The sequence below is a fragment of the Siphateles boraxobius genome, unplaced genomic scaffold (genome assembly GCF_051911475.1).
Source record: "Siphateles boraxobius isolate OS27281-9 unplaced genomic scaffold, OSU_SipBor_1 16, whole genome shotgun sequence".
NCBI lineage: Eukaryota > Metazoa > Chordata > Actinopteri > Cypriniformes > Leuciscidae > Siphateles > Siphateles boraxobius.
In genome coordinates this window covers 18,571,436-18,590,006 of record NW_027508766.1, presented here as the reverse complement: position 1 = coordinate 18,590,006, position 18,571 = coordinate 18,571,436, and the positions used below count along the sequence as shown (strand labels likewise).

The 18,571-nt window shown below is 43.4% G+C and overlaps 1 protein-coding gene across 4 annotated transcripts in view; it reads right to left on the bottom strand.

Moving 5' to 3' along the window:
• The window catches only part of specc1 (sperm antigen with calponin homology and coiled-coil domains 1), a 369,724-nt gene that overhangs the window by 25,320 nt on the left and 325,833 nt on the right, over positions 1–18,571 (bottom strand). For all 4 annotated transcript variants that reach the window (XM_077231910.1, XM_077231912.1, XM_077231911.1 and 1 more), the window contains one exon: positions 3,228–3,344. In XM_077231910.1, coding sequence (XP_077088025.1) covers positions 3,228–3,344 — 117 coding nt within the window. The remainder of the gene's footprint in view (positions 1–3,227; positions 3,345–18,571) is intronic.

Here is an 18,571-nt window from a genome sequence, read left to right as displayed (position 1 = left end):
CAGCCCTCATTCAATACAGCTTAGGGCTCAGCTGGGATCTTAAACATGATGTCTTCACCTTTAGAGTAGCATCTACCGAGAAGCCCTTTACCCGTAGAGGTGTTCTAGCAACCGTGAACAGTCGGTTTGACCCTCTCGGATTTGTGGCGCCAATCATTATACAAGGGAAGTTCCTGTTACGAGAGCTTACTAGCATTGAAGCCCTCGACTGGGATAAGCCTCTTCCACATGAGATGGAAACTGAATGGAGAATGTGGAAAGGCTCCTTGCAAGATCTGAGTGAGTTAAAGATTCCAAGAGGTTACACACCTACCACCCTTACCAACAGTCAAAAGAAAGAGCTTCACATCTTCTCAGATGCCTCGGTGAAGGCCATCGCCGCTGTAGCTTACCTCAAGGTGATCAACGATGTTGGAGAGTGTCACGTGGGATTTGTCTTGGGAAAGGCAAAACTGGTGCCCTTATCTGCCCACACTATCCCAAGGTTGGAACTGGGAGCAGCTGTGTTGGCAGTAGAAATGGCAGAGTTGATAGAGAGTGAGTTGGACATCAGTGTAGACACATTGCGGTTTTACACAGACAGCAAGGTCGTCTTGGGGTACATATACAATCAGACCAGGCGGTTTTATGTGTACGTTTCCAACAGAGTCCAGCGACTCAGGAAGTCCAACAAACCTGAGCAGTGGCACTACGTCTGCACCACACAGAATCCGGCAGATCATGCTACACGCTCTGTACCTGCGCCCGAATTAGCTAGCACAATGTGGCTCACAGGGCCTCCATTTTTGTCTCGCCCTGAAGGAGTAGCCACTTCAGGAGAGGAGCCATATTGACTCATTGATCCGGATGCAGACGTTGAAGTGCGTTCTCATGCCAACACTCTCTCTACTCTATCATCTAGTCTGGAAACTCATCGCTTTGAACGGTTCTCGTCTTGGAAGTCTCTGGTGCAAGCCATAGCATTCTTGACACACATCATTCAGTCCCAAAGAAGTGCAGTAAAAACCAAGGATGACATCTGTAGTGGCTGGCATCAATGCGGAAAACCTCACACGGCAGAAGAACTGTCCAAGGCAGTAACTCTTATTGTCAAGTGTGTGCAAAGAGAAACTTACAGCAAAGAGTTTGCCTGCTTGGTTGCTGGGAAAGACATCTCAAAAGATAGTTCGTTAAGAAAGCTGAATCCCTATGTGGACGAAAAGGGTCTCCTGAGAATAGGAGGCAGGCTCAATCATGCGGTACTTGACTCTAAAGAAAAGTTCCCTCTCATCATTCCAGGCCGCAGTCACGTGGCAACATTGCTTGTGCTCATTACCATGACAAGGTCAAGCACCAAGGTTGGGTTTTTATAGAAGGCTCTGTCCACACAGCTGGATTCTGGATCATTGGAGCTAAGAAATGTATCAACAGTATCCTTAACAAATGTGTTACATGTAACAAGCTTCGCGGGAAAAGCTTTGAACAGAAGATGGCAGATCTACCCTCAGATCTACCGTCTGAGTACAGAGCCACCCTTCACCTACGTGGGACTTGATGTGTTCGGAAGTCATGGGCTGTCACCACAAGACGAACAGGTGGACAGGCTAACAGCAAAAGGTGGGCTGTACTTTTCACCTGCGTGAGCACACGGGCCGTGCACATAGAGCTGATAGAGGCGATTGGACACGTCAAGCTTCATCAATGCATTGCACCGATTCTTTGCTCTGCGGGGAACTGCTAAGCAAATCCGTTCAGACCGTGGAGCCAACTTTACAGGTGCCTGCAAGGAGCTGCATATACTCCTTACCGATCCCAAAGAGAGGAGGTACTTGGGTGAAGAGGGTTGCTCTTGGGTATTTAACTCCCCGCATTCCTCCCACATGGGAGGATCTTGGGAGCGAATGATTAGTTTCGCCAGACGGATACTCAACTCTATGCTTATGCAGACCAACCCTTCATGCCTCACTCATGATGTATTGTCTACTTTAATGGCAGAGATCAAGGCAATTATCATTGCTAGGCCACTCGCACCTATTTCTTCAGACCCGGAGTCACCCTTTCTCCTTACCCCTGCTACACTTCTGACTCAGAAGATGTCTACTTACCCTCCTCCTCCAGGAACCTTTGACAGCACAGACCTTCACCGCCAGCAGTGGAGACGGGTGCAGCATCTGGCCAACACGTTTTGGAGCAGATGGAGACGTGAGTACCTTCCTACACTGCAAAGCCGAAGCAAGTGGCAGGACGTACGGCCTAACATTGAGAAAGGTGACCTGGTTCTGCTTAAGGATAACCAGGCGAAGCGGAATGAATGGCCCATAGCTCTGGTTGCAAAGACATTCCCTGATGAAGATGGGAAGGTCAGGAAGATCGAACTCAAGGTCACAAGATCTGGGTCAGCGAGGACCTTCTTGAGACCTGTTTCTGAGACGATCCTTCTCAAGAGTGCTGAGGAAACAAACTGATTTAGTTTCCCCTTTTATTCAGACACAATAAGGTTATTCAGATTGTGGTATTTAATCAATACTAGGCGGGGAGTGTTATGTTCTCTAAGACCTTTGCATTTAGTTTGTTACTTTCTCTCCCTAGTGGTCATCTGGGAGTAATTCATTGTGTTCATATATAATTATTACATTGCTTGATTTTATCACATGATGCAGTCTGATCAGGAAGCACATTAGTTGTTATATTCCATGCGGTCAACTTGCAGCTACAGTCACCTTATCCTGTTCCCACTCTGTCTGTGCCTTGGGAAAGCATCGCTTGTAAGTTGTATTTTAATTTATAGTTAATCACTTTGATACACAAGTATCATGTAAGACACTCTGATGTTACTTGAATATTTATTTGTTAACATGTGAAAACTGCTATTGTATATACTTTCAGCTAAGAGTTTGCCAATAGTTCGTTAGTTTAGCTGTTGAGCTGCAGATACTATATTTACAAGTTATTTACAGCTATAAGCATACCAGCTGAATGTAATATATATATACAGTATGTTACAACTTTGTAGCTTAATGGTATATTGTTTTATGTCTGTTAATGTATGACGTGTTTGAATAGCATTCAGTGATTGGTGCTATCTTTCTGTATCATTTCAGTTTTACAAAAATTCCTTCATGAGAATTACGACAACAGTAAAGAGCCATAAACTTTACTCCAGCCACTGACTTTTTCTTGAAGCCTGTTAGCTATCTGTCGATTTGTGTACAGTCACACACACTGAGGACAGAATAATACATGTGTACCTTGTCTTGGCTGATGAGCTCCTGGTAAGGGATGTGTGCAGGGAGATAGGTGTGTAACAGTGCACAGAATGCCAGGCCATCACTCCAGCTGCTGCTGAAGTTTGTCACATCTATATTCTACAAGGACAGAGAAAAAGAAACGTTTAAAGACACCATGTAATCATAATAGTTTTGTGCCCTTTAGTGTATGTTTGCGTTGAGGACATCTGTTTGCTTTATTGCATTAATTTATTTTTCTGAGGCATGTTAGGGATTCACAACCAACCAGCCACTGATCGTTATTATTCATATTCATCTATATCAGGATATTCATCTCAAACCTGTAATGGGAGACTGAACAATCATGCTTTTTAATTAATGCTACATACAAGAATTCAAACATACACACGCACGCACACATACTCAGTTTTGCTATCTTTGTGGGGACTCTCCATAAGGCATAATGTTTTTTATATTGTACAACTGTATAATCTAAGCCTTACACTAACCCTACCCCTAAAACTACCCATCATAGAAAATGTTCTGCATTTTCAGTAAAAAAAAAAAAAAAAAAATTAGTATGTTAGGGTTAGTATTAAGTATTAATCTCTTTACCTCATGGTCCCCACAATGTAGGTGATTTCATGTTTTACTACCCTTGTGGACACACACACACACACCTCTATATGTGGTTTAAGGGGACTTGCCATAAACACAATGCTTTTATACTGTACAAACGGAAGCGGCAACGCTAGCAACGCTGTAAGCCTTGACCGCGAGAGCTCTGAATGGGAGACATGGGCAACCTCCAATCTCCAAGTACCCTTTGGCCGCCCCACCTTTGAGGCTAGTGAGAGAGGAGGAGGCACCAGAGACGCTTTGGGCAGAAAAGCCTTCCACGACTTTGTGACTTCCTTATGCACTTCCAGGGTGACAGGCACCGGAGTGGGCCGCTGCTGTTCAGCAACACCCGTCCCGGGAAACCAATCATCCAACCTTGAGCGTTCGGGACTCGGTGGAGGGTTCCACTCGAGCATGAAGCTCGAGGCGGCCCAGGAAAGCATGGTGGTCAGCACTTGGTCGATGTTACTCTCCCTGAAGGGAGCAACATCTTCAGCCCCGGAGGAGTTTAGCACACCCTCCAATGCAGCAATCAACATCTGATCCTCCGGCAGAGCCCAGCATAAGATGCTGGGTTCCCATGAGAAGGACCAGCACCACCACCACAGCTTGCGATGCGATAGAGGAGTAGGGGGCCATGGGGCTTGACCCGGTGGGAGAGCCGCCAATGTAACCCTCAGATCACCCAGTGTATCAACCAAAGTAAAGGAACTAGATTGGGGGATAACAGAGGGGACTCCACCTCATTCAAGGTCTGGAGTCTCGATCTCAGCATCGTGATGGTCATCTTCCCACAGTGGGTACATGACTCCTCCACAAATGCTGTCTCAGCATGGTTACGGCATAGACATGTGAGACCGTGATCGTGACTGTCAGCTGCGGCCATTTAATGACCGCATCAGAAACACACGGGTGGAATGGCATCTTGAAAAAGACGCAACATCACACTAAGACACTAAATCCGATGTCAACTCTTTTAGAGAAAGATGCTATTTTGTACTGCACAGTTAAGTGCACAGGGAAAAGGTCGCCTGCATAGTGTGCCTGCATTGCACAGCATGCAAAATTCTCCAGGAAGGTGACCACCATTGACGCACCGTAACTGCGTTGAACTATTTCATGGTTCTCTATACCATATACTTATTGGTTGTCCGTGTCATTCATTTCACGTTATTGATTATATTAGCCCTGTGATTTTATAGCATGGGATCCAGCAGTTTTCTTACAATCTGATTGATTTTAAAAGCTTTATACACAAAAAATGTTTTGAACATTCAGACACACACAGACATTAAAGGTACAATATAAGATTTTTGTAATAAAATATCCAAAAATCACTTGCACAGTGTGATATATTTCCTGCAGTTGTGTACTTACAATATCCCAAAAGTTCCAAGATTTTTAATTTCAGAGAAATAAAATTTTTAAATAATGGCTCGTCCCTGGTCATTGTCGCCTTTCAATGACATACTGTAATATCCACGTTATCCCTGGTCTCTGGTCGTAGCGCCATAGTAACAATGGCGACAAAGATGGACAACTGTGTTACGTCTAGCGACACGCTCATGGTGTTGTTGTTTCGTTCAAACATTATGGACCATGGCAGACAGACTTTGGGAAAAAAGGAGAACTAAAACGAGGATCAATATCAGCGTGGCGTTTCCGAGATGCCAAGAACTTCTACTTGACAAGACGCCGCACTTGTATGTACTTTATTAGACAGGTGAGCAAATGTACATAAAACTAATCAATGTTATATGGCTCAACCTGATGAAATGTTAGAATATGATTAGTATGTTATTCTAATGTTGATCTAGCTCACTACTAGTCTCATACAGCCTGTAGGAGCCATTTATACATGCACCTTTTCTTGATAGGTCAACATTGCAATTACTAATTCTAGCCATTTGGTGGGAGTGTTGCACTGGGTGTAACGCGTCACGTTAGGTATATTAACAGGTGTGGCAATCAATTAGGAAAGGTGTGGATGGCCAGGAACACAAGGTTCTTACCGTAGCCGTGGGCACTTTACCAACAGCACTTTATTGCTTAGCACTGGTGAAATACCATTTTATGTAAACCATCTCCTTTTTTACTTTTACAATAAACGGGAATACCACCCAAAGAGAGCTAATGTTTGGACTCCGGAATTTCTGCTACGCGTTGAGAACACCATGCCATCTACACCAAGGCTTATAGAATAGCCTCAACACAGCCAACAAACTAACACATAGAATAACATTATAACTTTCAACACACTCAAATGCAGTTTAGTGTGATATTGTAGACCAAGTGAAACAGTGCTGCGTTACCTAACAAGTTTCATTCGTCTAATAAACTGACCTGTGTGAGTAGTAATTCTGCACTTGTGGGTAGTTCGGTAGAATGAAAAGTCCTTATTCCTTTATATCTGTGGGACTCGGGTGTGACACTGATATCTGTCTCTCATTAGCAACTGTGACCTGCTTCATACCCCAGTCATGCTTTAAGAATCAGATTATGAATCTCAACCAATGGTGACGATAAAAAAAGCTTCAGGTTGAAGTGCTTGATGGGAGCCACCATAGTACAAATCTCATCCAAGTGAGTGCTTGTGTCTACAATCAAACAAAGTTAACTTTACTAATACAAATTATAATAATAAGTATACATTCACATAACCATAAAGATTTTTTTTGAACAAATCAACAGTTATCAAATCAATATCAATACAGAAAGTTTGAATAAACTTACAAAGTCATAGTAAGCGTAGCAAGCTGAGGAGCAAACAGTCAGCGCAAAGAGAGACACACTAGTGAGGTTGATTAGTAAGGTAATTATCCTCAGGTGAAGGAAGTTCCAGGAAGTGGGCGTGTCTCCCAATAGAGTGACTGATTGGGATTTTTAACAGCCGCCCCCAAATATGACAACATATGTGACCCGTCACGGAAACCAGGGACACAAGTCGGCAGCACAACTTTCGAGCAAAATGAGAAAGAAGAGTTTTTTTTCAAATTTGGTGAATTTCATTTTTTTGCAGAATCTGTTAATTGAAATCACGAAGAAGCAGAGGTGGGGACAAGTCACACATGGTCAAGTCCAAGCAAGTCTCAAGTCTTAACCATCAAGTCTCCAGTCAAGTCTCAAGTCGCAGTTCAGATAAATCAAGCAAGTCAAGTCAAGGGTTCACCCTAAGCAAGTCAAGGGTTCACCCTAAGCAAGTCAAGTCAAGTCAAGGGTTCACCCTAAGCAGGTCAAGTCAAGTCCTGATAAGTTTCAAGTAAAGTCAAGTCACACTACTAAAATAAATAGAGGTACATTTTTTCGATACATATTTATTTTTGCACAGAAAAGATGAACTTGTATACATATATTATGTATCTTATTTATTATACATTTGCTACATATTAATCATATGCATATCTGTGCTACATTAATATCTGAAAATAAAATAAAATTGTGTTGTTTACACAAAACGTTCAGAGTCTAAGATATATCGATTCTAAGATGTATAATCCAATCTGTCTAATTCAATTTAATTGAGACTAAATTGTGTTGCATTTACAGAAAATAAGGTTTGCCAAGACAGTGGCACTAAGCTGTGAACGATGGGGCCGCATAATAATCCCCCCATGACTGAACACACGCTCGACAGGTGCGCTTGAAGCAGGCACAGCTAATACCCTCATTGCCATTTGAAACAGTGAAGGCATTTTCTCCTTGTTCATTCCCCAAAACAAAAGGGAGTTCTGGCCATCACAATTGTCCAGGTAATGGTTGAGCTGGGCAGCAGGGCTGAAATGAGTGGATTTCTTCTGCTTTTTGTAGTATAAGAACAGCCCAGTTTCATCACCTTTGGTTTCCTCTTCTTCATGTCCATGACCTGTCTGTTCCATATTGGTATGCTGCTCTGCCTCCGGGAGAATCATATCTAAAACACAAAAATGTGAAATTATAAATAAACCTACACAATATTCTAGAGCTGCATGATTCTGGATACATTGAGAATCATGATTTATTTCTAAATAGACAATTATCTAATAATTCTTTACAAAAAAATGTCATGTAATTTACTAAATGTTCTGACAAAATGTTAATTGCTGTAGTCTATTCAAAAATATTTAATTGAAAAGATTTTTTTTTAAGCTGTCAGAAACTGAATAAATGATTCAATGTCTCACTCATAAAGGCTTAACTTGTTTCATTACTGGAGGAATCAGTGTTTTAGAAGAATCTCTTGAATGAGTCATTAAGTGACAGTCACTGTAACTGACAGAAACTTTATTTGAAGCATCAAATTACCTTAAGTAACTTGAGTAAGTAACTAAGTAAATCGCTACTTTTATCTCAGTATTTCTGTGATGGGTTGAATGATTGTAATAGTTTTTCAACTGCAGTATCTATATTTCAATTTTAATACTTATACATGATAACTGCTCTCTCTGGGCCAGCAGCAGTGCAACGCAGAATTTAATGTTTGCTGTGATCATACTTTTTAAACATTGTCATTTAGGAATAAGACTACTTGAGTGTTTAAATCAACATTGCAAACTTTTAATGGTTTATTGTGCAGCACTTCCAGTTATTGTAAAAAAAAAACTAAAAATTTAATATTTTCAAGTATGGGGTCTCATTCTAAATTTATCCTATCACTTACTTTTTACTTCCATGATCAACTGCTCCTTCAGCTTGTCATCAACCAATACATCGTGCTCTATCCACATAACCCCAAAGGCTGGATCAAGAACAGCTGCTTTGACATAAACAGGATCAGAGAATGGCAGGATTCCTTCATTGGTCTCTGGCTGAGACATTTTTTCGTTGACAAAGATGCCTTTGAATCTTCTTTGCAGTGATCTTTGAAGACTGTGGATTAGGTTGATCAAGTATTGTGTTCCTTCTTTCTGGTTTTCCAAGTGATTGTTAAGGGAGAGAACACAGGGAATCACAGCACTTATGGTTACAACTTTCTCTCCCTGAGTGAGCTCAGTGGCATCAGCAAAGGGCTTCAGAATGCTGACCAATTCTTTAATCTGAGCCCACTCTCTTAGAGTGAAAATAGTCTCTCTGTGCCCTCTAACATCCAAGACCTTGCACAACGTTTGGTGGTCACAGCTAAGCAAGGACTTCAGCTGTCAGAAAGTCGAATTCCATCGAGTAACAACAGAAGCAGGAACTCCACGTTGGCCAAATTCTTTCTCAAATTCCTCCTTAAATCTAGTACTTGTGTGGAGCAGAGAACTGATACGCGACGCTTTGGCCAGAGCCGAACTGACAGCCCTGGTCTCTTTAAGACCATCACCAACAACCAATTGTAGTGTGTGCGCAAAGCACTGTAGTCTATGCTGACTTTTGGAGGTCAATGTCTCATTCAGCCTCTCCTCCTCATCCACTGGAAGAGCATTCCATAGTTCTGCATCATCAAGGCAGTCATCATCATCCTCGTCTGCTTCAGCTGAACTGGGAAAACATGTGGTGAATGCCTTTTTCATATTTGCTGCATTGTCACAAATTATGTGATCAATCTTTTGTTTGATTTTATACTGATCACATATTTGTTCAAATTCTTCACAAATTCTCTCTCCCGTATGTGACCCCTTGAACCGGTTGCAAGCAAGTAGATGAGATTTCAAAGTTATGGCATCTGCTGCAGTGTTCATCCAGTGAGCGGTGACGCCAAGGAATCCTCTCATTCTTCTGTCTGACCAGATGTCCACAGTGACAGACAGATTTTCAACTGTGGCAATTTCACTTATTAGTTTTGATTGTCTCTCAGACACCACAGTGTCAAGTCTTGAGGTGATGGTTCTGCGGCTCACTGCAGTGTATTTTGTGTCCATAATGGAGAGAAAATGAATGAAGTGCTTGTTGTCAGTGATAGACAGGGGCATGTTGCAATTAATGATCAGATCAGATATTATTGCTTCTGTAATGGCTTTTTGTCGAGGGTGGTTGACTGGATATGTAGTAGTCTGGGGCACAATGAACTGTGACATGGATGGCTGCTGTAGATCGGTGCAGTGTATCTTGGATTTGAGATATTCATCATATCTGCATGGATAAAAAAATAAAAAAAACAATCAGGGAAAACTGTAAACATTAACATTACCTGTAAACATTAAAACAAATTTATTTTCGTATGCACAAACATTCTTTACATTTTAAAAAATAATGTAATTTAAGGAAAATCAATTTGCAAAACCACATTTATGTGACCAAGTGTAAATGGAATCGCTTTGATAAATCAGAATCAGCTATCCGATCTGAGATAACTCATGAAGTGGCCAGGTGTAACGTTAAACATAGGGTTGCCAACCACAACAGTTTTCTGTAGCCTTGTGCGAACTTATTCAATAGAATGAGACTTCTAGAATGTTCTTTCAAGTGCAAAAATACATATTTTTTTAATTTAGTAGTTTTTCTTATCATAGCCAACAAATGTCTTCGGAAACTCCTTTTCCTCGATTTACTGAAGCCTATATGTAAAACGCATTTGCATCTACACAGCCGTGTATATATCTATGCTGCATATATCTATGCCGTCTTTCTCGCTCATAGGCTGTGCTGCGGCAACTGCACATCCAATGGCAGAGTGGTCAGAGCAGAATGGTCAGAGCCCGCCAAGGGGGCGAGTTTTGCATTAAAGCAGGTCTTTCATAGTCTGTCTGAAATATATATTAGAATAGAAGCTAAGTGTCTGTCATGGATTTGCACTGAATTGATACTCAAAAATACGGAACAAAGTGCGTTCCGTGTCAGTTCAATACGGAACAAGACTTTTATGTGTCAAATACGGAACGATTCCGTATTATACGGAACGGTTGGCAACCCTAGTTAAACAGCCCCTTAGAAATGTTCAGGTGCGTGGCGTGCTAGTGATCACATCGGCGCCTCCATGTTGTTAGCCTGTCATGCAGTAACGTTATGCGCAATGCTTTATAGTTTCCACACGCAGTCCACAACCTTGAAAATGCGCACATTTAATACATACATTATAACCTACATGTACTATTGAGCTGCCCGCTCATTTTAAGATGCCAATCAACATTAAAAAATTCATGCTACGCCACTGTTATAGTCAAATTCCCCAATAAGTTACAGTTACATCTATTTATGAGACGTAATAGTATAACGTTAATGATAATGCCATGGTCACATTTCTAATAAGAAAAAAAACATAATATGCCATCAAGGCCAAATTAATACAAACAGAAAAGATTAATTCATTACATTAGTAATCGTTATAACGTAGATCTAGTCTAACTGAGCGACTATAAAGAGATTACTTTCTTACCTTTCCTTGTGGTTCTTCTTGATATGTCGAACGAAATTTGACGTTGTGGTTGTCGTGTCGGATATTCGTGCCTTGCATATTTTGCAACTGGCAAATCTTTTTTTATAGGCACGGTCCAGTTCAAAGTCTGTATAGCCAAACGAGACAATTTGTGGAACTCGACTACTGTCTGCCATGTTTGGCGCGGTTTGAATTGTGGGGGCGTGGCGTGTCATTGTCTGTGTGTATATCCATACTGAATAACCCAACGCTTTTGCCCCCGCCCTCCGAGTGAACCGCATGGCTACTTATTATGCTGTGCTCTGGCCGGCTCTATCTGATATAAAAATTCAATGAAGATGGATACCGCAAAGATTGTCGCAGACGAGCTGAACCCCCTTTGGCAGTTACACCGAAAATGTTTTCGCCGCACTTCGTGGGCTCGGGAAACTGAACCAGAGGTATGGGCGCGGCGCGCGCGCCCTCAGTGCTTGAATACGGCGGCTCGGCTCACTGACAGCGGTGGCTGGCTGTTTCACACTGACGTCCCGATTGCTGTGAACAGGGAACAGAGTTAATGGACTGGCAACAATCTCCATAGAACATGAACTGGCACAGAGAATCGAAATAGAGGATGCAGTTAAGACCTTTGCTGCGATGAAGGCCTGCCGTGCGTGTTTCTGAAATGTAAGTTAAGCTTAATTTGCTCTTTAGTCGTTATTTAAGATGCTGAACCTGCTGATGATATAATGTGCTTGCGGACATTTCATTTATGTGTGTATACGCACATAAGAAAGTGGTGTAAAGAGATTTGCAACCGTAATTTGAGGAGGTGAAATGTGATTATTTGGAAAATTCCTGTCATGACTGCTTAAAGAAAAATGCCAGCAGGCATTTGCCTCCTGCACAAACTTTAATATTGTTGACATTTTGGGCACGCAAGCGTTGCACACTATTTGCGTTATATGTGGGCCTATGGCTTATTGGTCTCTGTGTGTTGTTGCTGGTTTTGCGTTATATGTATATGGCATATTGGTCTTTGTGTGTTGTTGCTGGTACGTTGCAAATAGAGGGGCAGCACATTTGTTTTTCGCCTAGTGCGGCAGAAGTGCACTCATTCGAAGTGCAAAAAAAGCTGTAAAGCACAGGGGGGAGCTTTACAGGGGGTACGGCTTATCTAAATGAGATGTAAATGAGCCCTATTGTAACCCCCAGCAGCAGAGACAGGTGAGAACTGCACAATCTTTAGAGGTCGTTTTCTCATCTTTGAGCTTTTTTAAGTGCCTACTTTAAAATGGCCACAACTTCTCCAAATATTATCAGATTTCCACGTGTTACACATCGTTGGAAAGCTTGGAGATTACACTTTCAGAATCTATGAATAACTCAAAATGCCCCAGAACCGACTTGTGTCCCTAGTTTCCGTGACCGGTCACATATTTGTCCAAAGAAATCCCACTCATACAGTAGGATCAGTGGGAAAGGCAGGAAGAACAATTAATCGGCTAACTGGACGGATATATTGTTTGCCATTTATGACGATCTCAGCCACTCGAATGCGCCCATCAGAACTGGGCAGGACCTTAGAGACTGTCCCTATGGGCCAGGAACTACGAGGGAGCTGAGGATCCATCACCATGACCACAGCAGAAGTTGAGATAGAGGGACCATCCGTTTTCCACTTCTGACGGGACTGAAGGTTTGGGAGATAATCCTTAATAAAACTAACCCAGAACCTGTCAGCAAGGATCTGACTGTGTCTCCACTTCCTATGGGTCAAGAGCTCAGAGTCAGCATACGTTACTTGTGGAAGGGACACGTCTCGCCGCCCCATCAGAAGAATATTTGGCGTTATCGGATCCGTGTCCGAGAGGTTTGATGACACGTAGCCAAGGGGTTTTGAATTCATTATCTCTTCCACTTCTATAATTACAGTGTGAAGGACTTCCTCGGTCACAACTTGAGTTCCCAAAGTAACACGCAGGGCATTTTTAATAGACCTCACCTCACGTTCCCATGTTCCTCCAAAGTGAGGAGCATGTGGTGGATTAAATGAGAACTTGATCTGCTGCTGTGCCAGTTTCTCTTGAAGTGTAGGGGCAAGTAGAGCATAGGCTTCTCTGAGCTCCCTTTCGCCACCTCGGAAATTTGTGCCCTGGTCAGATATAAGTTCATGAGGACATCCTCGCCGGGCTACGAATCGCCGGAGGGCTAGGAGGAAACGGTCAGTGTCAAGACTAGACAGGAGCTCAAGATGGACACATCGGGTGGTCTGACATTTAAAAAGAATGCCCCATCTCTTCTCATGCCTTCGGCCTATCTTGATGGTGAAAGGGCCAAAACAGTCCATACCAGTTGACCAGAAGGGGGGTTTATGGAGACAGAGTTTAGAGGCAGGCAAGTCCGCCATGCGAGGAACAGAGGGAGAGCCTTTCCATTTCTTACAATCTACTCATGTTTGCTGAACCCTCTTCACAGCTTGACGGCCACGTAAAACCCAGTATTTCCGCCGAAGATGGGCAAACACTCTTTGTGGCCCAGGGTGACGCAAAAAAGAATCAATTCCCAAGATGATCAATGAGGTAATATGATTCTTAGGATCCAAAACAATTGGATGGATAATATCAGTCTCAAGATCCTCACTCTGACGAAGTCGGCCGCCCACTCTAATCAATCCTGTAGCCGGGTCATATTCTGGGGCTAATTCAACCAGGCGACTGTGAGGAGGGACATCTCGGCCACTTTGAAGTAGCCTATATTCTTCAGGAAAATCCTCTTTTTGAGCTTGGCAGAGTAGATGGAGCTCTGCTTGAACATGTTGGAGCTTGGTGGAGTCCAGCTGTATACTCTCAGCAGTAGCATCAAGTAAAGCTGTCCAGGTGCTAAACTGGGAATAGTCAGATTTTAATAAGCTGTCAAACTGCTGGACATGTCCACAGAACAGGGATTTTCTCAATTCTGGCACGGCTTCATTGGAAGGAAAAACTGGAGACTTTGGCCACTGATCTGTGGGTAAGTACAGGAAAGATGGCCCTGAGAACCAGCGACTGGTATTGATGAGTTCTATCAACTTCTTGCCCCTTGTGATGTCATCGGTAGCATTATTAGCGGTATCCACATACCTCTACTGTTCAGGCTGAGTGTGCTCAAGGATTTCTGTGATGCGGTTGGCCACAACGTTATATCTACAGTTGTCAGAGCAAATCCAGGTCAGAACGGTGGTGGAATCGGACCAAAGCATGACATCATTAATGGACAGGGTAAGTTCTCTTTGTAGAAGGTAGGCCAACTGAGACCCAGCTAAAGCCGCACACAATTCATGACGTGGAATGGATATGGTCTTCTTTGGGGCTACCCTGGAACGGGCCATAACAAAGGAAACAGACACATTTCCATGTCTATCTGTGACACGAAGATAGGCAACTGACCCATATGCTTGTTCAGAGGCGTCACAAAACAGGTGAAGCTCTCGAGTGCCAGCCATCTCATCGGTTCCTATTGAGTTATACCACGGTACCTCACCATGCGGATCCTATATCGTATTCTTGCCCGGCAGTATCACACCCTCTTGGATGTTAACTATTCCCGGTAACTCCTCCTCCCATGTGGTCCAAGCCAATCTGATGCCCTCTGGGATGTCTGGATCATCCCATTCCCTAGCTGGCTTCATCCACAGTTGTTGGAGCATGACTTTTGCACGAGTGGTGAATGGGATGATAAACCCAAGAGGGTCATACTGCCGGGCAAGAATACGATATAGGATCCCCATGGTGAGGACTGTGTACTCCACTGGGCGGTGTTTGAAGCTCAAGGTGTCATGCAAACAATGCCAGGTAAGTCCAAGAGTCCCCTAACACGGGTCAGAGCAGTCATGACTCAACCATAGCTCAGAATGGACAGACCGTGCATCAACAGGTAAATGATTGATTACAGAGGCATGGTTACAGGCCCATTGACGAACTTCGAAACCACCCTCAATCAAAGTGGAGTGCAGTTTGTTGACCATGGCTTTAGCTTCAAGAGCAGAAGGTAGACTTTGTAAGCAGTTGTCCACCTAAAAGGCACTCAGGACTGAAGTCTGAAGATCCGAATGTTCTGCAGCAAGACTCTGAGCATGCCTTTGGAGCGCGTATATGGCACAACATGGACTGCACGTAGTGCCAAAAGGCAAGACCTGCCATTCATGAACTTTAGGGAGGATGTCTCTCTTCATGCTACGCCAAAGAAAGCGTAACAGGGGCCTATCAGTGGGTAGCAAGCGGATTTGATGGAACATTCCTTTAATATCCCCACTGATGGCAACCTGATGCTCTCGGAAACGGATGAGGACTCCAAGCAAGGAAGGGCCTAACGTTGGACCTGGCAACAGGTAAGCATTAAGGTTTTCACCCTGGTACTGGTAAGAACAATTAAACACCAGGCGGTGTTTGCCATTGTGCTCCACTAAATGATGGGGTATATACCAGGACTCATGACTTTCTCCCACTTCCCATGAATTCAGTTTCTTGACATACCCAGCATCAATGAGTTTTTGGATCTCCTGCTCATAGATGACTGCACGCTCTGGGTTCCTGGATAACTGTCGCTCAATGCAACGTGAAGTTGGAGGTGCTGATAACGTCTCTGCAGAGTGGTGATAGGGTAAGTCTGCTCAGGTAGATCTAGTTGCTTAGCAGTGAAAGCATCTTTGATTTCATATTTCTTTTGCTGTTGGGAAGCTGATGAAATAGAAAATGACACTGTAGCACCCACAATTTTCTCTGTGCCTTGTCTGATTGTGCGCAAGATTAAGGTCTCCGCCGCCCCATAGAGGCCAAATCTCTGCGCAGCAGATGACAGGAGCATGGTTCTTTCTGAACCGGCGTCCAGAATGGCATAGGTCTCCAGAGATTTCCCGTTATGAGTCAAGACAACTCTTACCACTTTAAGGAGTACAGAATTGAATCCACTGGGCCTACTCAGATAGAGAATTTGTTGCTCACTTTTACGAGTATTCACTTAATGCAGGATTCCTAAATGCCGACCTTGGCATTGGGGCAGCCTTTCTTTAAGTTGCAGTTAGATGAACGATGGGAATGTCCACACTTCCAGCAGCGTCCATTGTCCGTAATCCACTTTTCCTTGGCTGCTGCATCAAATTCTTGAAATCCAGGACACCGACTAAGATGGTGAGCTTGACTCTCACAGAAAGCACAGAATGGGAATGCAGATTCACTGGAGAATTTCACTCGAGGATTAGTGCTTTGATTCTGGATGTGATCTCTAGCACTCTCTTCCTGACTTACACCCTGAAAGAAAGTGGTGGTGGAATGATCTCTGGCCAGTGGCCCTGTAACCCTCCGTGATGACTCACTCACTTGAACAGCCAAACTTTGACATTCTGCTTCCTCCTCTAGCCAGTTGGCAAAGTCTATCAGATTATACGGCACATCTGTTCTTAATAGTTGGGTTTGTCTGGCAAAACTGGCAACCTGGTCAGCGGGGAGCTTACTAAGCAACTGATGGACATGGGACGCACAGGCCAGCTCCCTTGCACCTTCGTCATGGCCCCAGGACTGAAGCATGCCTACCAAAGCTCTAATACGTACAGCAAACTGACTGAATCCTCGAGAATCTCCAGAGCGAACATGTGGAAGGCTCTGGACATAAGTAATTTCTCTTAACACCAGATGGTGGGGTTGGCCGTACCTCTTCCGAAGAGCTTTTAAAGAAGTAGTGTAAGGCTGTGGATGATGAGCATAAGCGAGGGCAAGATGACGGGCTGAATCCAATTTCAAATGATCAAGAAGAATATGATATTTATACTGCTCATTTTCCTCAAGTGGCAATAAGTTCTCCAAAGCCATATTTAGCATTGCAAACTCATGAAGGTCTTCTCTTCTAAAAAACGGAAATGAAGGCCTCTCATATGCTGACCTTCCGAGCTGAACAGGGGGCACTGATATGTAGGACACAGGAACTGCTGACTGGGCTGGAAGACAGGAGTGAGCAGCTGTCGTAGAATGAACCCTACGGGGAGAATGCACCCAATCCGCAGGTGCTTCATGAGACTGGGACGCCGAGACTGTGGGAATCATATCAGCAACAGAATGGCACTGAACATTTCTAGGGTGACTGGCTGCATACTCTTCTAGGTGCCTACCAGGATCGACTAGTGCTGGGCCCAGAGGCAAATGGCGAGAACCACAAGCAGGCATGACCAGGGGATTAGTAGCAGAATCTGTCACTCTAATTGGTGGAGCTGGTACAGGCTCGTGGGGAGCCTGAGGAGATTGTCGTACGGCAGCTAGTGGAGCCACATCCTCTGGATGAAAAGGTAGGGCATAAGGCAGATCAGGAAAAGGATAAGGGAAATACGGAGGCCTAAATACTCCACCGTTTTGAACATAAGGCGCCGGCATCCATGGAGGGCATAAAGGGCCTGGAAAGTAGAAAGCATTTCCTGGCATTTGACTATATTGGTGGGCATCACTCCTTGCTAACTGAGGGTCACTGGGATAAAGTCCTGGATGACCAAAATCATAGATTTGAGATAAGTCTTGATTGACACCTCGTGGCCGATTCAGGTAATGTGGAATCGGATTCACATTCATTGGGTGTTGTAAAGTTGAGTTCCTCTGACAGGGAACTGATGGCTCAGGATGTGCATGAACGTTTAGGCCTGCCTGCAGCACGCACGCTTTGTGAATCAGAATTAAAGGAAGAACATTCACCTTGGTCCTGCATATTCTTCATCATTTCTCCCAAATTCATCAACATGCTTTTCATCTGTTTGACCTCCTCGGTTAGAGACTTCACATCAGTGTTTTCAGATGGTTGCAGGGCTTCTGGATTCACTCCTCCTTGTAATTGACCTCGAACATTTGTAGCAGAAGAATAGGGATGTACCATTTCATAATCCTGATGCCACACCGGAGGCCTCACATGCCTAGTTGAACACTTCAGTTTCCCAGGGTTATCTTCTGACTCCATTCCAGCAGCCTCTCCGGCTCGAAGGACCATGTATATTATTTGATGTTTGACTGGTTAAGGATGAGTGCTACCAGAATGGTGTGTCGATTAGAACACAGGAATGAGTCCAGAAGTTACTTCTCAATTGATTTATTGCCATTTGCTTTCTTTCTTGGTTCTCCCATTTCCTTAATATGGCTTTACAATTGCTGCATATTGCTGGTGTCTACAATCAAACAAAGTTAACTTTACTAATACAAATTATAATAATAAGTATACATTCACATAACCATAAAGAAATTCTTTGAACAAATCAACAGTTATCAAATCAATATCAATACAATATTATTAATATAAAAAAGTTATTACAAACTTTGTAAGTTTGAATAACCTTACAAAGTCATAGACGCAGCAAACACATGCAGCAAGCTGAGGAGCAAACAGTCATCGCAAAGAGAGACACACTAGTGAGGTTGATTAGTAAGGTAATTATCCTCAGGTGAAGGAAGTTCTAGGAAGTGGGCGTGTCTCCCAATAGAGT